Source organism: Penicillium solitum (genome assembly GCF_028829755.1).
Source record: "Penicillium solitum strain IBT 25940 chromosome Unknown utg000001l_segment0_segment0, whole genome shotgun sequence".
NCBI classification, from domain to species: domain Eukaryota; kingdom Fungi; phylum Ascomycota; class Eurotiomycetes; order Eurotiales; family Aspergillaceae; genus Penicillium; species Penicillium solitum.
Genome location: NW_027072121.1, coordinates 3,277,697 through 3,300,474, shown reverse-complemented (window position 1 = coordinate 3,300,474; position 22,778 = coordinate 3,277,697). Strand labels below are relative to the sequence as shown.

The 22,778-nt window shown below is 47.1% G+C and overlaps 11 protein-coding genes across 11 annotated transcripts; 7 read left to right on the top strand and 4 right to left on the bottom strand.

Annotated features, from left to right (window-relative positions):
* Window positions 1–568: 568 nt before the first annotated feature.
* Window positions 569–2,460, top strand: N7455_001271 (putative RNA annealing protein Yra1; the record flags this gene model as incomplete). Its single annotated transcript, XM_040951297.2, has 5 exons — window positions 569–784; window positions 838–867; window positions 1,838–2,002; window positions 2,060–2,130; window positions 2,184–2,460. 5 exons carry the CDS (start codon window positions 569–571, stop codon window positions 2,458–2,460), a joined length of 759 nt encoding a protein of 252 aa, XP_040818023.2.
* A 428-nt stretch (window positions 2,461–2,888) lies between these two features.
* N7455_001270 (EF-hand superfamily Ca2+-modulated protein) lies at window positions 2,889–3,653 on the bottom strand (the record flags this gene model as incomplete). The annotated part of the gene is made up of 3 exons (XM_065603968.1): window positions 2,889–3,255; window positions 3,385–3,596; window positions 3,651–3,653. The coding sequence occupies 3 exons, from the start codon at window positions 3,651–3,653 to the stop codon at window positions 2,889–2,891; spliced, it is 582 nt and encodes a 193-aa protein (XP_065462459.1).
* A 426-nt stretch (window positions 3,654–4,079) lies between these two features.
* On the top strand, window positions 4,080–6,119 carry N7455_001269 (bifunctional C97 family peptidase/thioredoxin family protein; the record flags this gene model as incomplete). Its single annotated transcript, XM_040951824.2, has 4 exons — window positions 4,080–4,236; window positions 4,288–4,302; window positions 4,351–4,572; window positions 4,623–6,119. Exons 1-4 carry the CDS (start codon window positions 4,201–4,203, stop codon window positions 6,117–6,119), a joined length of 1,770 nt encoding a protein of 589 aa, XP_040817719.2. The 5' UTR covers window positions 4,080–4,200.
* A 119-nt stretch (window positions 6,120–6,238) lies between these two features.
* N7455_001268 (PhzF family phenazine biosynthesis protein) lies at window positions 6,239–7,295 on the bottom strand (the record flags this gene model as incomplete). Its single annotated transcript, XM_040951920.2, has 3 exons — window positions 6,239–7,130; window positions 7,192–7,219; window positions 7,271–7,295. 3 exons carry the CDS (start codon window positions 7,293–7,295, stop codon window positions 6,239–6,241), a joined length of 945 nt encoding a protein of 314 aa, XP_040818354.2.
* Window positions 7,296–7,766: 471 nt separating this feature from the next.
* On the top strand, window positions 7,767–8,783 carry N7455_001267 (D-isomer specific 2-hydroxyacid dehydrogenase family protein; the record flags this gene model as incomplete). Its single annotated transcript, XM_040951612.2, has 1 exon — window positions 7,767–8,783. The coding sequence occupies one exon, from the start codon at window positions 7,767–7,769 to the stop codon at window positions 8,781–8,783; it is 1,017 nt and encodes a 338-aa protein (XP_040818532.2).
* A 335-nt stretch (window positions 8,784–9,118) lies between these two features.
* N7455_001266 (fungal specific transcription factor domain-containing protein) lies at window positions 9,119–9,766 on the bottom strand (the record flags this gene model as incomplete). The annotated part of the gene is made up of 2 exons (XM_040951930.2): window positions 9,119–9,278; window positions 9,330–9,766. 2 exons carry the CDS (start codon window positions 9,764–9,766, stop codon window positions 9,119–9,121), a joined length of 597 nt encoding a protein of 198 aa, XP_040817683.2.
* Window positions 9,767–11,436: 1,670 nt separating this feature from the next.
* On the top strand, window positions 11,437–13,113 carry N7455_001265 (uncharacterized protein; the record flags this gene model as incomplete). Its single annotated transcript, XM_040951869.2, has 8 exons — window positions 11,437–11,743; window positions 11,797–12,002; window positions 12,060–12,329; window positions 12,381–12,513; window positions 12,565–12,582; window positions 12,635–12,771; window positions 12,833–12,961; window positions 13,030–13,113. The coding sequence occupies 8 exons, from the start codon at window positions 11,437–11,439 to the stop codon at window positions 13,111–13,113; spliced, it is 1,284 nt and encodes a 427-aa protein (XP_040817707.2).
* A 504-nt stretch (window positions 13,114–13,617) lies between these two features.
* On the top strand, window positions 13,618–15,715 carry N7455_001264 (uncharacterized protein; the record flags this gene model as incomplete). The annotated part of the gene is made up of 12 exons (XM_065603967.1): window positions 13,618–13,655; window positions 13,719–13,782; window positions 13,838–13,846; window positions 13,906–14,062; window positions 14,271–14,294; window positions 14,349–14,480; window positions 14,538–14,740; window positions 14,795–14,882; window positions 14,938–15,054; window positions 15,115–15,249; window positions 15,327–15,375; window positions 15,442–15,715. 12 exons carry the CDS (start codon window positions 13,618–13,620, stop codon window positions 15,713–15,715), a joined length of 1,290 nt encoding a protein of 429 aa, XP_065462458.1.
* Window positions 15,716–17,158: 1,443 nt separating this feature from the next.
* N7455_001263 (uncharacterized protein) lies at window positions 17,159–17,540 on the top strand (the record flags this gene model as incomplete). Its single annotated transcript, XM_065603966.1, has 2 exons — window positions 17,159–17,428; window positions 17,493–17,540. 2 exons carry the CDS (start codon window positions 17,159–17,161, stop codon window positions 17,538–17,540), a joined length of 318 nt encoding a protein of 105 aa, XP_065462457.1.
* A 491-nt stretch (window positions 17,541–18,031) lies between these two features.
* N7455_001262 (uncharacterized protein) lies at window positions 18,032–19,675 on the bottom strand (the record flags this gene model as incomplete). Its single annotated transcript, XM_040951249.2, has 1 exon — window positions 18,032–19,675. One exon carries the CDS (start codon window positions 19,673–19,675, stop codon window positions 18,032–18,034), a length of 1,644 nt encoding a protein of 547 aa, XP_040818258.2.
* Window positions 19,676–20,815: 1,140 nt separating this feature from the next.
* N7455_001261 (MFS transporter) lies at window positions 20,816–22,478 on the top strand (the record flags this gene model as incomplete). Its single annotated transcript, XM_040951199.2, has 3 exons — window positions 20,816–21,040; window positions 21,096–21,337; window positions 21,395–22,478. 3 exons carry the CDS (start codon window positions 20,816–20,818, stop codon window positions 22,476–22,478), a joined length of 1,551 nt encoding a protein of 516 aa, XP_040818562.2.
* Window positions 22,479–22,778: the final 300 nt, after the last annotated feature.

The following is a 22,778-nucleotide window of genomic DNA, read 5'->3' as shown; positions in this document are numbered from 1 at the left end:
TACATATTACAAACCCAGAGCGTTAGTCTTGCTTATTTGTTATTGAGTCGTCTGCTCCACGACTCTCGCGTTTGGAGTTGGGTGCGTGTTTTTCCATAGTCTATTCTTATTCTCTAAGGCTGGACCTGCACATAATGGATTTCTGCTTGTTTTAAAATAATAAAGATTTGTATGCAGTCTCACGTGGATGTCACATACAATGGGACAATAAGTTAATTTAGACAAAAAGGGAAACATAGATGAGATCATGTACCTTGGACCTTTGGGGCTCAATAGCATTCGTCCAATCAAATTGATTGATGTTGTTTGCATTGGGCGCCGCCAAAAGGGGTTTAGCGCAGAATCAGGCTACGACTTGCCCCCTCTCCTCACTCTCTCGTATCCTTCCTCCCTTCAAGATTTATCCTTTTCAACATATACCTGCTTCATCCCGTTTCAATCATCCACTGTGATCTCAACTTCTTCTTTTAAACGCGACTTAAAATCCTAGGTCGCATATCATACGACGCGTTCATCCAGTGACTTTTACTGAACCTGCAAATCGCCAGCTTTGCTACCCGTCACAGTCATGTCTGCCAACCTTGATAAGTCCCTTGATGATCTCGTTGGCAGCCGTCGCCAGACCGCTCGCCAGACTACTCGTCGACGTGGTGGTTCCCGCCGCGCTGCGACTAAGCCATCCGCCGTCGGAGGTGTGAAGAAGGCCACCAAGGCTGCTCCCAAAGCTGCTCACCCAGCCCCTGTCGCCCAGACTGGTTCTAGCAAGATTCTTGTCAGCGGATTGGTAAGTTCTTGCTCTTCCGACGTATCTACTTGTCCATGCGCTAATCTCCCCAGCCTTCCGATGTGTCCGAGGCCAATGTCAAGGTATGTTGATCTAAAGGCTCTCATATTGGCTTCTACCGCCATCTCTTTTCTCGAGAATCTCGCGGCGCAAACGATTTCGACCGACCCTCGGACCTCTCTCTACCTCCTCCCACATCGATGAATATTCCTCGATGCACGGCACACACAGTTTGCTCCTTCTACATGTTTCTGCAAATATATACACATTGCTGGCGCTCTGCGAGACAAGAAGTCAAACTGTGTTGTAGTACGGTGAAAAGATGTACATTGCTCGTGTCGATTCCCACATGGGAATCCACCCGCCTTGTTCTCTGAGTACTATGCCGAGCAGGATGATTGATGAAAACTCATCATCCTGACCTCTCTTCAATCCTGCGCATTTCCTTCATGTCATTCTACTTTGAGATCCATACGGGCATCAGCGAGCGCATCAGTGGAACAGTGGTCAACAGGTTCAGAGGGCAGACTGAAACCTACCTATTCGAGACACTTGTCTCAAGTCTCTCCGTGAAGAGTCTCGCTGCTATAGGGTGATTACCTATTTCAGTGACTTGGAGAAGTTTACACAGTGTCTGGAATGGCCCTACTTTGTTGGGATAACACATCCATGGGCAAATGGATTCCAGTTGACAGCCTCTACCTTGATGGCGGTGACGTGATATAATGCTTTTGTTGAAGGACTTGTTGTGATCGCTTGATGGATTTGTGGTTGGAGTGAAGACTCCATACTACTATGTATGTTTGTTGGTTTTATGTTCCATTTTGGGGAGCAAATTTGCGACCTCTCGGATGGGGTTACAATTATGGAGCTATATGTTCCATGTTCCAATTCTAGGATGGAACGGACGATAGATTGATGCTGTGTGCTCGCTGATGCTCTCTCCTTTTGGCTGTCGTCGTTTGCGCCGCCACCTTACTTCCAACACTCGAGAACCGCGCTTTCACTGAAATTGTCTGACGAAAATACTGATCGACTTTGTTTGCGATATAGGAATACTTCAACAAGTCTGCTGGCCCCGTCAGACGCGTCATGCTCACCTACAACCAGAACGGCACTAGCCGTGGCATCGCCTCTATCCAGTTCGTCAGGGCAGACACCGCTGCCAAGGCCACCAAGGAGCTCAACGGACTCCTCGTCGATGGTCGCCCCATGAAGGTAAATCCTTTTTCTCTGGCTAACCATAATTGCAACATTTACTGACCTGTATGATAGATCGAAGTTGTCTACGATGCGTCTCACGTTCCCGCTGCCCCTGCTGCCAAGCCTCTCACTGAGCGGATTGCGTAAGTTGACGTCCATTCTAGCTGTCCGCACTCATATGCTTATTCATTTACAGTCAGAAGGCTCGGCCCAAGTCTGCCGCTGCCCCCAAGGCCAAGGAAAACAAGCCCGCCGCTACTGAGAAGGGAAGCCGCCGCGGAAAGGGCCCTGCTCGCCCTCGTGGCCGCAACGCTGGCCGTGGAAAGCCCAAGACTGTTGAGGAGCTTGATGCCGAGATGGTTGACTACTTCAGCACCGATGCCCCCCCTGCGGAAGGCACTGCTCCCGTCAACGGCACTGTCCCCCAGGCCAGCGCCAGCCAGGACATCGGCATGGCTGACGAGATCTCCTAAACGGTTAAACGACTGCTTTCACTTTCCTCCATCGCGGCTCCTGCATGATACAAGTTCCGCAAATATTCTCAGGAGTTCTTTATGGTTGATGCGCGGGTCATATCTCCTTCTGTGCTCCTTTTGTTCTGCTTCTTTTTTTTCACTGGCTGTGTTTCTCTACTCTTTTTATCTTTTTCTTTTGCTAGTACCAGCAGGCTTAATTCTTTCATGTCTTTCGCAGAAGCCGGTGGAGGAAAGCATGTATCTACACTCACAATGGGACATTACAAATGACAATCGATTTCTAACAATCTTGGAATCCCTTCAAAGTCTCCAAACCTCGGACTCCCTGCTAAAAGAAGATGCCAAACCGAACGCCGAATCCCACCCATATATCCATCAAAACAAGAGATGCAGTCTCATCAAAGATCTACACAAATCCCCCACTTCTAAAACACACCAGCTCTGGTCATGACATCATGAAACTGCTCCAAAGTAACCCCAGCACTCAACCCAGCACCCCCATTCCCTTCAAGGATCATATCCTTGAGCAGGTCATCGCCCACACTATCCTCCTTCAAGTCGCGCGCAATGCGCCGCAGATGCGATAGCGTAATGGGGCCATCCGTGCCGCGCGTGAATAGCTGGTACGCATCGTCCACCTCGGCAGCCATGGCGTCATCATCGCGCGAGCGCAGCTTGGCTGCTGCTATTGAGACGAAGGGGCTGTAGGGCACGTATCCGCTTAGAGTTGGATCGAGTGCGGAGAGGATTTCTGCGAGTTCGGTTGAGTCGGTGGGCGGGAGGCCGAGGGCGCTGTTGAAGGAAGAGTTGTTAGTATTTTGTAGTTATAGATTGAGAGTAAGAAATTGAGGCAGGGGGTAGGGGGTTGTAGGTATTGTCGATTGTTGTAAATTGCTGGAGTAGAGAGGTAGGGAAGCCTACACCAGTGCCTTGCGCACATCTTCGCGGGGAATGACTCCCTCTTTCTCGTCCGGGAAGTCTGTGTTCCTGTCGGAGAATAGGTTGAAGACTTCTTTTATTTCGTTTTCTTCTTCGGCTGTGATGTTGTTCTCCTTCGCGAGCTTGGATGCGCGTCCGCGCTTGGGTGCTGCCGGTGCGGAGGAGCTAGCTGCGCCTCCGCGTTTTTTGGGAGGCTGCGAGGGAGTTAGATTTGGTTTTGAAAATTGACGATATCTGGCATTTCTTACCATGTGGGTATCACTGGCAGGACTTGGAGCTTTGGAAGGGTGTTGGCATGGACAAAATGAGGATTTGGCTCGGGGGTGACGAAGGTGGGGAGAGCCGCGATTGGAAAACGATCTATGGATGCAGCACCTCAGCTTCACAGCTTTATTATACACAATTATGCGCATAAATCACCATTCAAAACATGTGAAAATGGAAAGTTCATTTTGTATCTGGCTCCTGATATACTATATACATAACTTCTCTAGTTTTGGATGTCCACGGATATATAGAGATCAGGTACTAACCCTGGAGGTAGGAAATAGCGAGAAATGGGATCGCGTCAATGATCAAAGCCACATTCTATTTTGATAAAGTAGAAATATCACATATCAAATATCAGGTCCATACAAAATGTTATAGAAGACGATCGAAGGTGATAGCACCTGGCAGGCACACTGCCGGTGCTGACGTTATCGGATTGGAGCCTGCGTAGGTCGCACTTTAAGGGCTCTTTATCTCGACTTTCACTTCAAAAGGTTACTTTCTTCTACACCGGACACCTGTTTCATCATGGATGTCTCACTATATGTATACGACCTTTCAAAGGTAGGGTTTTCAGTTCTAGACGTGGTAAATATCAACTAATTTGGAATATAGGGTCTGGCCCGAATGGTATGTTCGAACGCGCCATTGAAAGCGAGTAGTCTCTAATTTGCACAGTATTCCCTTGCCCTGACAGGGACGCAGATGGATGCCATCTATCATACATCCATCGTCCTCAACGGGATCGAATATTACTTCGGCCAGGGTATTCAGACCGCTGCCCCAGGGAGTACCCATCATGGACAGCCCATGGAGGTCGTGAAGTTGGGCACCACTGAGCTTCCAAATGACGTTATTGAAGAATACCTGGGCTCATTGGCAACCATTTATACGCCCGAGGTTTGTTCATGAATAACCCCAGGAACGGAGCTGTGGCTAATCAGCTCTAGTCATACGACCTTTTTCTTCACAACTGCAACAACTTTACTCAAGATCTTTCAATGTTCCTTGTTGGTAAAAGTATCCCTGAGCACATTATCAACCTACCTCGCACTTTCCTCGAAACGCCATTTGGGCAAATGATGAAACCCCAAATTGAGATGGCTCTTAAGGGCGTCACTCAAGGCACCGGGACAGGTCCTGCCCCTGGGCCTAGTGTTCAACCAACCATAGCAAGGGCTGTCCCTCCCGCACCTCAGCCAGTGGCGCATCCGACAGCAGGTACAGTCCGCATGGTGAGCAACCTCAGTCAGCTACAAAGTGAGCTGTCTGGTGCATCCCATTCCTGCGCCGTTATTTTCTTCACATCATCAACATGTCCGCCCTGCAAGGCTGTCTACCCAACATATGACCAACTCGCAGCGGAAGCGGGTGAGCGAGGTACTCTCATCAAAGTCGACATCGGCGTAGCTCGCGATGTTGGCATGAAGTACAGCGTGCGCTCGACTCCTACCTTTATGACATTTTTGAAGGGCCAAAAAATGGATCAATGGAGCGGTGCAACACCAGCCAAGCTAGTGGGAAATGTTCGTATGTTGTTAGAGATGGCACACCCGGCCCATCCCCATCGTCAACTACGACTTCCTAGTCTTCAGCGAGAGATTACGACCTTCGTCATGTACAAGAAGGTCCCACCACTCGAGAAGCTCCTCCAAAAGCTTCCAGACACATTTAAGGATGGCCAAGGTGTCGCGCAGGTTATTGAATTTGTGAAGCTGCGCCAGTCAACCACCGGACCTGTCGCCGATATCAGGGTCCCTGATTTGCATACATTTGCCACAACATTGACCTCCACATACTCAACGCTTCCCAGCGGCAGTCATTTTGCCGTGGTTGATCTCGTTCGTCTTCTTCTGCTTGACCCACGTGCAAGCGGATATTTCGCCGAAGAAGCCCAACACGCAACCCTCCTAACTCTCCTAGCACCACTATCCCAAGACGATTTATCCTCATGTCCGTACAATCTCCGCATTGTGGCCCTCCAACTAGCCTGTAATCTCTTCAGCACTCCTCTATATCCAGAGCAACTCACCTCCTCCTCATCCCCACTCCGCGAGACCTGCCTCCGTCTCGCGACCAACTCCCTCCTAGACTCACAAACCAGCCTCCGCGTTGTCGCCGCCTCTTTTGCATACAATCTTGCCTCATTCAATCATAACGCCCGTTTCAATGGAAAGCCTGATCCTCTGTCTGAGGAAGACCAGGTCGAACTGACCGCGTCATTGCTTGAGGCCGTTTCGCGCGAGGACGAGAGCGTGGAATCCTTGCATGGATTGTTGTTTGCCCTTGGCCTTCTTGTTTATGAAGCTCCGATGGATGGGTCTCTAATTGATCTTTGTCGCGCTATGGATGTGGCGGAGACGATTTCTGGAAAGATGAAGGTCGAGGCCGTACGGAAGGAGCCGCTGCTTAAAGAGATAGGAGAACTTTTTAGCAAGGGACTGTAATTATTGATTTCCTCCATAATGTCCAATCGGAATTTCTGTGAACTTGGATTCCTCAAAAGCTCGGCAAAAGTCTAATGAACCCTCTCTTTGGTTCTCCTTTCTCACTCCCCATGGGTTATTCAATCAACAAAGATGTTCCCTTCCGCTACAAACGCAGCATGACCAGCGAGTTTGATAGTGGAGACCTTCTTCCTGTCCTCATCCAAGAGCACATCCACAATGATATGACTATCCCTGCCCATCTCAATCCCCTGATAAATATAGAACCGGTGGTTACGGCCCTTCTGGCCATTCGATAAGGCAAGGTAAGCTCCGAGAGAACACCCCCCACTACCACAAGCAGGATCCTCTAGATTAATCGCGATCATGCGGACACAAAGGTCCCAAATCACCAAGTCTCCCTCCGTACGAGACCCAAGATGCCGGTGATACATGATCCCGGTGAAGGAAGGCGACCATCCCTCATCAAGATCAAGGTCCGGACTTCCACCGGGCATGATATTGGCGAAGATATCTGATCTTTCAGTCAGGTCCACCAACGCATATGTGACACCTTTAACCACGGAGACTACTGGCGATGTCTCTGCTAAGCCCTGCAGATCCGAAAAGCCCTTCAAACTTGGTTGAACAGGAAGGATATGGCTTGCTGTCGCACCCTGCTGGTGGATATGAATATTGTGGGGGACCTCGGCGGATACAACGTCGTTGGCTGGATCATATGATATCGGAACGGGTCCGGCCTTGGTCGTTACAATGAGGGCGTTTGAGCGATTGGGAGCATCGGCTGATACTTGGCGGAAGAGGAAGTGGCCGGCGCCAATGATGGGATGGCCAGCAAACTCCATTTCGTTGACAGGAGTGAAGATGTCTACCTGGGGATTCCCATCTCCTGTGGCGGGATGCAAGAACACTGTCTCAGAGAAGTTGAATTCCTTGGCGATTTGTTGCTTTTGTTCCTGTGACAACTTGACATCGCTGAGCTTCACAATGGCGACAGGGTTGCCCTTGAATCTATTCCACCCAATCAGCTGACATTGGGTCATTTGTATTGACGTGATAGAGATAACTATACCTCTGTGATGTGAATACATCGAGGGTGACTAGAGAAGAGTCAGCGCATACCAACTTTGTATTATTCTAGACTTTCATACCATATGGTGCCTGTTGTCCCGACATGATGGCGATTATTTGACACAGAGCTTGTAAGAATGATTGACACAAGTGTAGTTATGAAGGGTTATAAGTATACATCCAGGTTTATAGTAGAGAGTTTGGGATTACCAAGCATAAGAGTTGATATCGGCTATCGTCGGTCTAATTATACGTCTACGAAGTATGGAGGTATACAAGTGGACGTCATGCGGGGAGTAACAGTCCGACTCCGACACACATTTGACCCTTGTAGTTGATAGGGCGTAAATAACGTTTTCAAAATTTAAGAGCCCAACCTTGGAATCTTCCCGGATATGCTCATCCGGTCCCTTCATCGGCAACATATCGGCATTATCCCGAGACCCATCTCGGCTACTCTCGGTATCAGTCATCACACACTGGCCGGATTTGGCCTCGGAGATATCTACGGCGGGGAAACCAGTTGAAGATCTTCAAAGCAAATAACACATTCTCTGTCTCCCCTCGTCCATGATCATGGCCACAGAGAACATCACCCACCACATCGTCGCTATTGAGGCCGTTCATTGCCCAATCCCCGAATTCGATCTACCAGGGCCGCATACTCGCGCAGTCCATCGATGGACCGATCCCGTTGATCTGCCCGGCCGCGTTAAAGATGCCACAATCATCGTGACGACCACGACACGCCTGACGGCAGAGACCCTCAGCGCTGATGTCACCCCAAAACTCCGCCTAATAGCAATCATGGCGACCGGCACAGACTGCGTCGATGTAGCAGCTGCCTCCGCACGAGGAATCACCGTGTGCAACTGTCCCGGCTCTAATATTGACAGTGTCAGTGAGCATGCCATTGGACTTTACTTTGCCACTCGACGGAAGTTCATCGAGCTTCATAATGCCACAGTTGCGGTTCCTGCGGACTTGTCACTTGATACCGAGTGGAAGACCAATGGTTCATTGCTCAGCCGGGTTCGTGCACCTGATGGAAAAGCCCCACTGTTGTGTAGTGATGAGACTGTGTGTATTGTTGGATACGGCTCGCTAGGCAAACGTATCGAGGCCATGGCAAAGGGTCTCGGGATGAATGTGATTATTGCTGAGCGTAAGGGTGTATCTCCCCGAGCGGGTCGGGTTCTGTTCGAAGACGGTTTGAAAAACTCGACTGTGGTTGTTTTGTGCTTGCCACGAAGCGCTGAGACGCTCAACATGATCTCTACCGCGGAGTTGCAGATTATGTCCCCACATGCCGTGTTGGTTAATGTTGCAAGAGGTGGAATTGTCGACGAGCAAGCCCTGGTTGAAGCTCTCAAGCGTGGGGCAATTTCAGGTGCAGCTACAGATGTTTACGCCACAGAACCTGCTGGGAGAGGCGATTCCCCGTTGTTAAGTCCAGAAGCAGCGGGTTTGAACTTGGTGTTGACGCCTCATCTTGCCTGGTATTCTGAAAGGACGTTGCAAAACCTACAGGCTGCGTTGAAGATGACGATTGAGAAGTGGTGTGTTGGTGAGATTATCAACCAGGTGCGATGATAGTCAGGACATTTTGGTCATTTGTAAATACATTTGGGAAATAAAGTATTATAGACTGCCCTGTAGAGCACTTTGAGAGCTTGGGAAAAGAATACACAGGCCACTTAGAATAATGAACACAGGAAGCCACGCTGTTCAAGACACAGATATAGAAAGTTATACCAAACACATTTGGAGTAGACGGTGTCTCTTTATTACTGGGTTTAATCAAAGGTTTTTACGCAATAAGTTATTGACAGAAATGCCATAAATACAGACTCATATCCTGTAATACCCATGTCTCAATACGTGCAGTATAGGCTGCGTCTGTACATTCAAATGTAAAACCCAGGTATTCACTCTTGACTTCTGACAGATGCTTTAGACATCTGGGTCTTGGGAAGTACATGGTACTGCTCAGCAGCTTTCGCTTTTGCATATGCAAGCATATTTCCATGGCTATTTAATAGACCCTTGCTATGTGCATCTTCCAAATCTATCACCACTGAGAGAATCCTATATTATTGTTAGAATCATGCCTCAGAGTAAGCGAAGAAATACACATACCGCGTATACAATATTGGCTCTGTCTCCGACTCCTCTACCAAAAACACCCGAACAAGACGGACTCCTGTATCTAAGGCTGACTGAAACAACACCCAGCTCTGAATACCCAGTGAAGCCTCCGGATTCAAAGCCACGTATTGAACCAAAGGGCGGTAGAGCAAAAAGCGCGCGAACCAATATAGGAGCTTCACACGAGTCCCGACTTGGGTCAGAGTACCCTCATCCGGCTGAATGGACCAATCTAGAAATTCTGGAATCTCCTGTGTCCACTTAGCCAGCTGTGCCTCCAATTCTTTTGCCACTGGTGACAATTGATAGTTGGAATCTTCTCCCTGCAAAAGTTGGTTAGGAGGTGTTTTATAAACTCGAGTCCAAATAGCCTTTAAAGATATCTCCGCAAGGAAAAATGTATAGATTATTCGTGTTGCAGGTTGCATGTGAAGTGTGGCCGATTCTTCACAGCCGAGAGGGAGAGGTAGGAGGTGTTCCAGTTTAGAAAGACATGTCTCGGGCAAGTCGTTATATTCCATGAGTATGTCCCTAATAGGTACACATTAGTATTGATTGTGGCTGAGGTTCGATGAAAGTTACCTTTCAAAATATAAAGATATCCAGAATAGACGTAGAGTGGTATTTCGATGTGTTTGATCGTGAACAACTTTGTGAGTCAAATCTCTGCCAATTTGATAAGTCTGGATACTCATGTACTGGAACTGATATCGAACACATACCGCTGGATCGCCACATATAGTGTTGTACACCCTGAGTGGACATGCTGCCATGCCTCTAGGACATGTCCCTTGCGATATAGAAATATCGCCGAAAGAATTTCCACCTGAGCAAACTCAAGACTAAACTCTTTCTTAAGACCAGAAAACATATGATTTGCCATTTGGAACTCTCTCAATCCTTGGTCTTGCTCCGGAGAGTTATGTGCTTTAAATATAGCGACCAGCAGTATCACCAGGCAAGTCATAACATGGGATGAAAACCCATGCTCTACAATATTCGAAGCAGCCGCTAGTGCAACCTGATCGCAGATAATCGGATACAAAGGACATGCTTTGTCAAAAAATCCCTCGACATATCTCAAGAGCTGTTCTGACGAAGGGAACTGGCAGAATCGAAGTATGTCCAGAAAAGGATCTGAACCTTGTTGATTGGCCAAAGTCAAGGATCTGAGCTGGTTTCCAGGTGATGTATTTTTTGCCTCAAAGGTACCAGGATCATGTTCTGCAGTAGCTGTGACATCTGATTCTTTCTGTTCTTTAGATTCTTCTAAGCGTTTTAATATCTGAAGAATATTGTCGAGGGACTTCTCAACCGCTTCCAAGCGCCCAGCAAAGGGAGTCACGCTGGAAGAGCTCCTAGAAATTGACTGATTAACTAATGAAAATGCTCGAAATCCTAGCGTTCATCCACTTACAAAGAATCAGAACGAAGTCGATAGTCGCATCGAAAGCCATTCTTCGCACAGAATGAGCACTTTGGTTTGGCTTCACTACATCGGACCTTTTTGAAACGACATGTTTGACACGCCTGTTTGATATGGCTTTAGTAATCTACAGTGGCTAGCTGAATCGATGGGATTGGAACTAACTGCAGAGGCGCGTGAGGCCCTGTGAGGATATACTGTGGCAGCAGCAGGCCTCGTCAAAGGATCGCGGTCTGGATATGGCATTGTATAATTGTAATTATAAGCAAAATCTGAGACTTAAACTTCACTCACACGGTACTATGGATAAACAATCAAGATCACTGAGTTTACTCGGTTGAGATTAACGGTCACGTCATCCGTACTAGTTGAGTGCAATTTGAATTATCCCCGTACGAAATGACCTTTGCTCTTATAGAGTGTGATATTGATATTGATTCTGATTCGCTACACACGGAGCATCCGGCTGGCGATGCCATTACCGAATCACGCCATTGAGAGCTTGAGCAACGTACGGAGTACTTTGGTACAAGAGGGGTCTTGAACGGTTATCGGAAAGACCCGACAGCCTGATATTAGGATATATGATCAGATTATTTAATGTGCTGTTTTTCATATTCAATGGTTGTTCCAATGTTCTAATCTAAAAATCATCTTTCACTATCTATCCCAATGGCGAATTCCAACACCACCTCAAAGCTTCGAGTAGTTATTATCGGAGCTGGTCCTGCTGGACTTGGAGCTGCCATTGAATTCGCAAAACTTCCTTTTGTAGATCTAAAGATCTATGAGCAGGCTCGTGAACTACGTGAAGTCGGCACTGGAATTAGTTTGCAGAGAAATACATGGCGACTATTAGATGCATTTGGTGTGCTAGAAAACATTGACCCAAGTGACTTCTTTCGATCGGCAGATGGACACTCTGTGCAGCATAGAAATGGGCGAACTGGGGAGCTACTTCTTTCCAATGGACAGAAAGGTGAGAACTTGATATTCTCCCCGCCTTAGGCCAAAGATTGACTGTTTCATTAGACACGCCTCCGCGACACAAGCACGCACGAGCTCTACGAACTGTACTCCAACGAGGCTTACTGGATGGAGTAGATGCCTCTCTCTTGAGGCTCTCGAGTCGACTCGTAGAGATTGTTGAACTCCCCAGTGGAACGCTGTCGCTCCGATTCAAAGATGGCCACACTGACGAGGCCGACCTGCTTGTGGGCGCAGATGGTGTTCGGTCGGTAAGAAACAGCATATCTCCCTCCATTATACGATATCTCAAACTAATCTTCTTCGAGGTCGTCCGGAGCTTTGCATTCCCCGATCATCGTATCGGCTACACAGGCCGCACAGCTTACCGAGCCCTGGTGGATGCTGACAAGATCCTTCGCATTCCCAACTTCCCAGATGCAGTGACATTTTGGCATGGCCCCAAGGACTGGGTGTATACTTGCAACCTCAACAATAATATTTACGAGGTAACAACAATGGCAGAGGTCTCTGGGGAAATTTCGAAGGTGAGCTGGGGTGAGGATGCAACTCTGGAAGAGCTCCGAAAGCCATACAAGGTAAGCAGAATGATCCATGTTATCGACCGTTCTTTAAGCTAAGCCTATTAGGAATTTGCGCCTATTGTACAGGCAGTTCTAGACGAAGTGAAGGAAGTCAAGAGGTTTGCCTTATTTGCTGGACCACGACTCTCGACTGTGATCTCCCGTGGATCCATTGCATTGATTGGAGATGCTTCACATCGTGAGTTTATTGTCCAATACGCAAAAGAAATTACCACTGACTAGCTTACAGCGTTATCTGGTGCTTTTGGTAAGATAAGCCATTTCTTGACTCGATATATTTTCTTCTAACAAAAGAGCAGGCGCTGGAGCTGGCTTTGCGCTGGAAGATGTTTTTGTACTTACGCAGAGCGTGAATTGGGCATATGAGAGGGATCTTCCCGTGGGTCAGGGCTTGCGGCTCTTCGACAATGTCCGATCACCGCACTACCAACAGCTAGTATGTTGGCTTTCCCACCTAAATACATCGCACAAGACCTTGACTAACTCTCTCCTACTAGTATGGTATCCTGGATGAGTTTGCCAAATCCGACGCCACAGTCGAAGTTCCCATTCCATTCGACGATGCGGTGGCCAGGACCGTATCTGATAAATGGAGCGAAGACCACCACTGGTTATATCATTACGATGTATGTTTTTATTCTACTGGAAGGAAAGACTCCTCCAAAGAAAGACAATAAGTTGACGAGCAAAACAGGTCCAAGAGGTATGGAAGGAAGCTTACAAGGCAGAGGACGCCCGTGCCCAGGATAATGCAGAGAAATTGAGCTCTCGCCTTTGATAGGTTACATATATTCTATACATTTCAATTCAATTGGTTTACATTCCTAATTTTAATTAACAAATGGTAAAAGTCAAGACTATCCTTTAAAATCCAGACCTTGGCCCTCATAAGCAAACAAACTACAGTAATTGGTACCAATAGATTCCTATCAATTTCGGTTAAACTCTCATCATATTTCGCCATCCCTACAGACTAAATTGGCTCCGACTGGGATATTATTAAGCAATGTCTTTGGCCCCAGAATAAAGCCGGTTTAGTCGTAGCCATCCTTCATCGCGATGGCGTCAATTCCCTGTCTCCGGCTTTTCCGTGTACAGCCAATCACTGCTTTTCGGCTTGTGCCTCCAGTTCTTGTCTCCACAAAGTCTGCATTGGTATTACTTGTTTGCTCGTGCACATTGCTGTATGAGCTCCGCGCGGAGTTGGGATCGTTTATAAAGCGGAGTAGCACCAACTCAATATGAATTATATGAATTTTTGTTCTACTAGGAATCTCAAAATATGTCTTCCCACTTGCAAAGAATCAGATTACATCCATGGTATGTGTTTTATTTTCTATTCTGTACTTCTTCGAGCTCTTTGTCTAATACTTCGACAAATAGGTATAGTGTCGCCATCGTGGCCTGGACGGCCTTTTGTCACCCGGGAATGTTTGGAGCATTGAATGTAAGTGAAATGAATGATGCACCTTCTGAGTTCCAGCTAATGATTCTCTCTGTAGGGCTTAGGGGTTAGACCTCCCTCACACTTTGGTGTAATTCTCTGTATTGGCTAACATCGGACACAAAGGCTGCTGGAGAAGAAACAGCATCCTTATCGAATGTTGTTAATGCGGTGACATTCGGTGCTCTCACGGTTGGTGGGTTCTTCACTGGTATTATCTGCAACAAGATCGGTACCAGATGGACGCTTGTCCTTGGGACATTGGGCTATACTCCTTATGCAGGTTAGTGATAGGAATCGCAACATTTTCTTCGGCTCATATACTAATCAAGTGCAGCGGCTTTATATACGAACGCAGCATTTGGCAACAAGCAAGTCTTTCTGCAGCAATTGAAACCATTTCTGGAATGATGGTCTAACACAATCAAATAGGTGGTTTCCCATTCTTGGTGGCTTAACTTGTGGCACCAGTGGTGTATTTCTGTGGACAGCATCTGGAGCCATCAATCTCGTGTGTACGTTTCCTTCCTCCTTCTTGGCCTCCTGGCATGCATTTAACATGTTTCCAGATCCTCCCGTCCAGGAGCGTGGCCGAGCAGTGGCTACCAAATTCACTCTTCAAAATTTTGCCTCGTCTTTGGGTGGCATGATATCCCTCGGTCTCAATATTCGTCAATCTCAAGCCGGCCGAGTTTCAGACTGTAAGATTGATCTGTTAACTATCTAAAAAAAAAGTACATTTGTTAACCGCCGTAAAGCGACATACTTTGTTTTCATATCGATCATGGCACTTGGACTGCCCGCGGCAGTGACCATCCCTCAGCCACATCAAGTCGTACGTGGAGACGGGTCTCGCGTGGGCGCTCATCGGTTCCAATCGTGGAAAATGGAGCTTGCCGGTCTTCGTCGAACATTAGGGCTAAAGAGCTTTCATATCCTTCTTCCATTTTTGATATATTGGGTTAGTCTCTATGGCTTTCCTTTCCACTGGTTCATTCGAGCTAACTGCCATCAGCAATGGGATCTATCCTATATGTGGACTTGGAATGCCCAGTACCACAGCGTCCGCGCTCGTGCTCTCCTTAGCACGCTTTTTTACCTGAGTAAGTGTCTACCATGGCTCGGCAGTTAAACCAGTGCATCTAACGAGAATAATAGTCGGACCAACCTTCATTGGGCCTCTTCAGGGCTATCTTCTTGATAATGCCAAATGGAGCCGTAAATCGCGTGCTCGCGTGGCTGTTGTCAGCTTTACAATTCTAACACTTCTAACTTGTACGAAAAGAACATTCTATATTTTCTTCATTTGTGTTCTTTGCTGAATCTCGAATCTAGGGATCTACGGTCTTGTCGTCCAATACCAGTACGATAAACAGACTACAATCATCGACATTACAGACCCGGTGTTTATCAAATCCTGCCTGCTCTTTATCTTATACGGGCTAATTGAGAACTCTGCAATGGTTACTGGTTATTGGATTATTGGCAAGTATACATAATTTCATTCAGAAGTGAAAACTGAAACGTATTCTAATGGGTTAATTTAGGCTCACTTGGTCTTGAACCCGGCAGTGTTGCCACCTTCGTTGGACTTGCGTAAGTGGACTTTCGTGAACACAAAGGAATATTTAGCCAAGAAGGAACGGCTAATTCTAGATGCAGAACGGCCATTGGCTCAGCCGGATCAACAGCAGCATTTATTCTTGGGGCATGCAATGTCTCTTTGATTTGGCAGCTGTGGGCGAATGTGATAACGTTCCTTGTCAGCGTGCCTGGACTACTGTACACGGGCTTTAACCTTGTCACCGAGGATGCGGTTATCGATGCAGCAACTACACACGTGGACTGGATTGATACTGCAGAAACAAATGAGGCTATCTCTACTCGTGAGAAAGATAATGTTCACTCTGTTACGGAGGCCTCTCTTAGTAGCTAGTGGGATTCTGCTTCTGTTCAGGATAGTCGATGGTTGTTGTTTTGTTATCCATAGTATCGACTAGGGAAGATCGGGATCCCTGGAGTATACTGGGCAACCCAGCTCAAATAATTAGGCATAATATAAATATTGGATTTGAAGTCTTTCATGAAAGGTATATCTTGTAATATGAAAAGAATTTGCGGAGCTGTCTAATCTCTTCGTAATTGTAGTAAAACTAACACAGGCAGCTTTGCTGGTTACTACGACTGAGCACTTTGAAATATCGCGCCCCGTGGTAGCAGGTAGGCAGAAGATAAGAGAATACAATAGGGACTACTCCGTATACAGGTTCACATAAATATGGGACAGAAATTCAGCAATCGACCTCCGTAGAGATCAACATAATCGGGGTCAATCATGCATCTGACGACGTGACATGTAGAAGCTAGGGTTAGGTTAGAGGGTTTCATTTCTCAGGCGCCCACACAGACTTAAAATATATTCTTTTTCTTAAGCCAAAATCCAAGTGTGGTGTTATTAAGTGTATATTGAATGGTAGTCTATTTGATGCCGAATCCACCTTTGTAGCCTGAAATCTTTTGAACAAATTTCTGGTTGTTTCGTGAGAAAAGTAGCGAAATAAGAATAGACTGAACGTGGCAGATGATGATTGCCAATAAGCTCGCATCTCAATCAATTCCTCTCCACTTGAAATGCATATCTTTAGGCCTCCATCCTCTTTAGCCCTCCAGCCTGTAAGGGGTTGAGTCAGTATCAAATGATACTGTATTAGTATGCATATGATAGTTATCTATAAAAGTAGTTAACTATGACTGGACACATCCATTGATTTTGTGATAGACTTCTGCCACATTTGATGACTTAAATATAAAACCGATTGCCAGGATTATAGAATGATCCAAACTTGAAAGCCAGCAGAAAGACTATTCCTGGAAATTTGTGGGAAATTCGTTCCCTTATCTTCATCCTGCACCTATAATCTAACTGAGCTAGGCATACTATGCAATTTCTACAAGCGCCGTCTAGTTGGCTTGCAAGGGAACTTCATATAACTTGGGCACTGTTGAGAGATAATGCCACGGCACATTTGGGAAATGCTGCTGCGTGTCTCACTGCTCGACTTGTGGCCCCTCCACTGGCCCCAATACAGTATCTAGAGATCCTCCCGCCGTTTGCTCTCGCCACGATCGCATTTGCTTATGTCTTCGATATTGCCAATCAGATCACATCAATAGAAGAAGATGCCATCAATAGCCCTTCCGGCCCATTCCAGCTGGGCTGCTAACCAAAGAGGAAGCATCACGGCGCTGGTTCCTCAGTTGGTCTCTGCCCGCTATCGCAGTTTTATGCATTTCGGGATGCGATGCCGCTGTGTATTTGGTCATCTGGCAGGTCTGGGTGGCGTTACATTATGCCTGGCCCAGATTCAATCACTGGTTTATGCGCAATGCTTTCACTGCCGTGGGAGTGACAATCCAGCTGAAGCTGCTTGACGCTGTAATCAGCCATGCGGTTCCGACAATCCAAATGGTTTCCCACCTCGATATCCTACTATTCCTGTGGTTTGCCCTTACCATCCATGTCCAGGAATTCCATGATGTGGAAGGTGACCGGCAACAAAAGCGACAAACACTGCCGTTGATTCTACCACCAAAGGCAGTAGACCTCCTACGGGCAGGCACAGGATTTCTCATCATCACCGAAGCTTGTGTGAGTCTTGTTGTTAGAATTTCACTTCTTCTTCACACTCCTTCCCTGTTGAGAATCTCCACAGGAGTCGTCCACTTGGTCTTGGCGACTATTCTGGCCACTCGCTTGGTAGTAAGCTCCTCGAAAGAGATGGATCAGGTCACATACCATTATTACTATTTTTTAGCAACATACACCATGGTTTTCTTTCATGCATAGGGGGTTCTAGTCAAAGAGTCTGTTCTCTGATTTCAGTTTCATGCTCTTCTCCTTCTTTTCCTTTTTTCGGTTTGTTAGAGAATTGTAATCGGCCGCTTATACGGCCTTGTTATGTTGCTTTGAGATGTCTTTTGGGCTATCTTTTTAGATATATACAAGGGCGGTAAAAAAAAGCATATTCTATATCGGAGACTTTTCTACATATAACCTTTGACTATATAATTAATTTCAATTTGGTATACTAATTTCAACTTTAAAATAGTACGACCAACTATTAATCTTAAACCTTATAAAGATCAGATTATATCTCTTTTTTAAACCGGCGTATCTTCCAAGTTGGCCTTTATGACTGGTGGATGGCGGAGGCTGCGCCGCACGCGACAGGACTTCATAATCCAAGGCCACTTATCCACCCCGGATTATATCAACTAGCAATTCAGGGTCATTCGTCTGAGAGCCCTGCCAAGATATGTACTGATCGGGTCTGATGATGGTAATCTCCGCCGCATACTTTGTCCGGGCAACCACAGCGGATAATTGAAGTCTTTTCAGCGGTAGCCCGGCTCGATCAGCAGCGGCGAGAATTTCTTGAACATTCTCTTCCGCCGCTTCCACGTCTAAGAGTGTAAACTCTTCCCCGAGGTGATCTAACAAAGGCGAGCCATCTGGTAGCCAAACGTGTGGTGCGCGATGACCAGGTGTTGCATGAGGCCAAATCTTGGTACCGTCATAAGGTGCACTTGGATGGTTGTCACGAACGATGACTGGAGACGTGTCGTAGCGTTGGTCAAGTGCAACTCCAACGATGTTCCACTCTGGGTATGTCAGATCATACACCAGTTGCCCCCGTCGCAGTCGTTCTTCCTCACTTGCATCCTCCAATGACGATAATCTCTCAAATATCTCAGCCACCTCTTTTAGGTCGTAGATGTTCTTCATAGCCGCGTCGGAAACACGCTCCCCCACGGGCCGACGCTCAATATCATAAGATTCCAGCAGCTTTTGCCCTCCCCAGCCTTTTAGGACAGCAGCAATCTTCCACCCGAGATTAACTGCATCTCCAATACCGACATTCATGTTGTGCCCTCCAGTCGGAGGACAAAGATGAGATGCATCACCAGCGATCAGGAGCCGGCCTTTTTGGTACAACTCACTCACTCGGGTGAATACCTTGTAAGAAGATTGGCTAAGGATCCTTAGGTTTGCTTTGACTCCCAAGATCTCTTGACCAACCGACAAGATCTCTTCTTCGGTAAGAACTTTCCCGTCAGGAACAGTGATACTGTAGCCCCAGTCATCCTTCCCGGGAATACTTATAATCGAAGATACGCGAGGGCTCAGTACAAAGAGCATCCCCAGGGCGTCATGAGCAGGCGAGCTAATCAAATCACTGATCCGATGCCCTTCTGCTTGCACCACAAAGCTCAATGTCCGCCCAATGGGCTCGACGCCTTTCTGCTGGATCCCTGCAGATTTCCGGACCAAGCTACCGGGACCATCACATCCGACGGTATATGCAGAAGTGATCGAGTAAACTTTGTCATCGGGAGATTGGATCTCAGCTATGACTCGATCCTCGTCTTGTCGGACTGAAATTAATTTCCAACCTCGGAAGACGGAAGCCCCTAGTTCAAGCGCGCGAGCTTGCAAAAAGCGCATGGTAATAGGCTGTGGCACACTGAAGGACGGTTCAGCTGCCAAATCATTTGACTCCTCCGCATCTCTGCCATAAAAAAGCGGAAAAGAACCAAGTGGCTTTTGAATCAAGGATTCTGTGATGACTAGCCGCTGCTTGGAATTTGCTGGCTGCCAGGACAACTTGCGCAGCTTATCACTGACGCCCCAGCGGCGATAGTGTTCGACAGTACGGAGATCATTTGAACGACCTTTAGGGTGTCCCTCCACAATTTCGAGGTCTTTTTCTATGACTGCAACTTCGACACCGTGAAGCCGCAGTTCGATAGCGAGAGAAAGGCCAACTGGGCCGGCGCCTACTATCAACACGGGGATAGACTCTGGGAGGAGCTCTGAGGGCTTTGTTACCGTCATTTCGGAAATTGAGTATGGCGTTTGTAGTGGAAGCGGGCGATTCCGAACGTATATACTTCGGAACACTCCCTTATAGTTATCATGCACTCACTTTCTTCTCCTATCACGTCATTTCCTCGGCCATATATGTCAGTTTTTTTCAGCACGACAGCCTTTCGTTGGAGGGCTTATATCATTTCCCAATCTTTGAACTAATCGAAGTGGGTCAAACTTTAATGTATAGGACCCCTTTCAGTAGATGCAGTCCCTTATTTTTCCTTCCATGATGACATTAGCTGATTGTGATTCGAGTTGTTCGTATCTATCTTGTACTTTTGGTTTATTTGGCTTGCCGATAAAACCCTAAATATGTCCTGTTCCTTGTAAACCCGGCATAGACTTTCCAACCCGGTGCCTTTAACGTCCTTCAATCCATGGATCTATGGATGGAAAGTACCTAGGTAGATATCGATAAGATAACGAGATAATCACATGAAATTCATGTCCATGGGTGTTTGCACTTCACCATAAGAGAAGCGCACCTGGATTTCCTCAGACACGGCAAAAGCATTCAAATGTGGACCACCCAAAGAAGCCATCCGATGCATCTATCTGGTCTTCATTCATAGAGGCAAGCATCCCCGCTTCGAAAATCAGGAAAGTCCCCGAGATTAGAATCCCTGCTATTCGGCGTTTTCTGTCAGATCACGTCTTATTTAGCGATAATGAATGCATCTTGCGCGACAAGAGACGTGAGTGGCTTTTGTCAGGCGAACCAGTCGAGTTTGCCATAAATATATTTCCCAATATGGCTTTTCGTCGCTTAACCCGACTATATGACGAATCAAGCGTTGCGTATCAAGGCGTCCTCGGATAAACCGGATCCTTTATTCGGTGACCATCAGGGACTAAAGCAGTTCGCTGCAAGAGGTGCCAAACCCCGAGAAGCGGTAGGATAGCAGTCATTTGGATTCTGATTGCACTGTGAGAAATACAAGCTTTAAGATCAAGCTCGTTGCAATTTAGCTGAACGCCCCAGTGTGATCAATACGATCGATCGATTGCGACAGACATGTCACGATGCGGGGCTCGATGTACAAGCTCGAACTACAAAAAGCAAGCTATGTGCACAATGTTCACTGAAATCAATCAACCTCGACGATGTCGGAGACCGATAAAAGTCCAGAGGTCGATACGGCTATCGCTAGCAACCATGACTCCGATGGATCAATCGACCTGGGAGCGGAACTGATCAATCTTTCTGAGGTTGATGCCGTTCTCGCGAAGAAAATGGCCTTGGTGAACGCTGCTATTGATGGGATCGGCATGACTCCGTTTCAGTGGAAACTGTTTTTCTTGAATGGATTTGGATATGCCGTGGATTCTGTAAGTACCAATTCAAACTGTTACCACGATGAAGCCATCTAATGCCGTGCGATAGCTCCTGGTAGTTTGCCAAAATATCGCGCAGACTGCCGTGAATCAGGAATATCGCAGCCCCAATGAGAAACTACAAGGCATCTCACTAGCATCCCAGGTGGGATTGCTTGTAGGTGCTGCTGTCTGGGGATTTTCTGCCGATGTGATTGGTCGCAAGATCGCATTCAATACCAGCCTGTTTATCTGTGCTATCTTTGTTCTGATCGCTGGTGCAATGCCCAATTATGTCTCCTTCTCTGCTATGTGAGTGACATTTCAACCTTTGAGATGACGATACAAGAAAATGCTAATATAGACTAGGGTTGCTATATATTCCGCCGGATCAGGCGGTAATTATATCCTCGATGCAACCAACTTTCTCGAGTTCCTTCCAACACGCAAGGCTTGGCTTGTTACTGCCCTGGCAGGATGGTGGGCAGTTGGATATACGATCACCGGCTTATTCGCATGGGGGTTCATGAGCAACTACAGCTGCGACCCAGATGCTACAATAGAAACATGCCACCGTGCTCAAAACATGGGATGGAGGTATCTTCATTTCACATGCGGTGCCCTGGTCATCGTAATGAGCGTGATTCGAGTCTTCGTTGTCCGGATGGTACATACACCAAAGTGGCTCATTAGCCAGAATCGCGATGAGGAGGTGTATCAGATTCTTTTGGATCTGTCTCAGAAGTACGATCGGCCTTTCAACCTTTCTCTCGAGCAGCTGCAAGCACAAGGACAAGTCATCAACACGGAGAAATCAGTCTGGTCCAAGGTTCGACTTGCCAGTCACTTCTCAGGTCTATTCAGCACACGCAAACTGGCCTACTCCACTGTGATGATCATCTTAAATTGGCTACTGATTGGAACCGTTTCACCTCTATACGGTTTATTCTTGCCATTCTACCTGAAGCTCAAAGGATCCGAGACTGGAGATGGCTCTAACTACACTACCTGGAGAAACTACGCGATTACGCAAGCTGCAGGTCTTGTCGGCCCTCTAATCGCCGGATATCTGGTGGAAGTGCGCTGGTTTGGTCGGAGAGGAACACTAGCCGTCGGTGCTGCCATTACAACTGCGCTTCAGCTGGGCTACACGCAAGTTAAAACCCCAGCACAGAACCTGGGCGTATCGGCTGCTATCGGAGCTGCGTCTAACATCTACTATGGCACAATTTATGCTTATACGCCCGAAATTCTGCCTGCCTCTCACCGGGCGACTGGGTATGCTGTGTGTGTGGTGGTGAATCGGCTTGGCGGCATCGTAGGCGTGCTGGTTGGCAGTTACGCCGACGTCAATACTGTTGCTCCGCTGTGGGTGTGTGCTGGGCTTTTTGGTGGACTGATCATTACAAGTCTATTGTTACCCTTCGAGAGTCGCGGGAAGAGGACAGTGTAGACCCAGATTTCGACTCACTCTAGGAACGAAAAATGGAGCACGCCTAGGGTAGCTCATTGATTATAGAAAAAAGAAGGACCTAGGAAGATATAATAAAGTCTAATGCAATATAAATATTTGGAATTAATTAGGCCTACGTGGCGTTCGCCGGATATAACCAGCTTCATGGCTCCTATGCTAAAAGGGTAAAAATGTCTAGACTCTTGGCAGAGTAGGTAACCTCGATAAAGACAGATCACATTCGTCCTCGTCGCTTATAGTGAACAGAATATACATTGGATCATCAGAATAGCTTTTCAA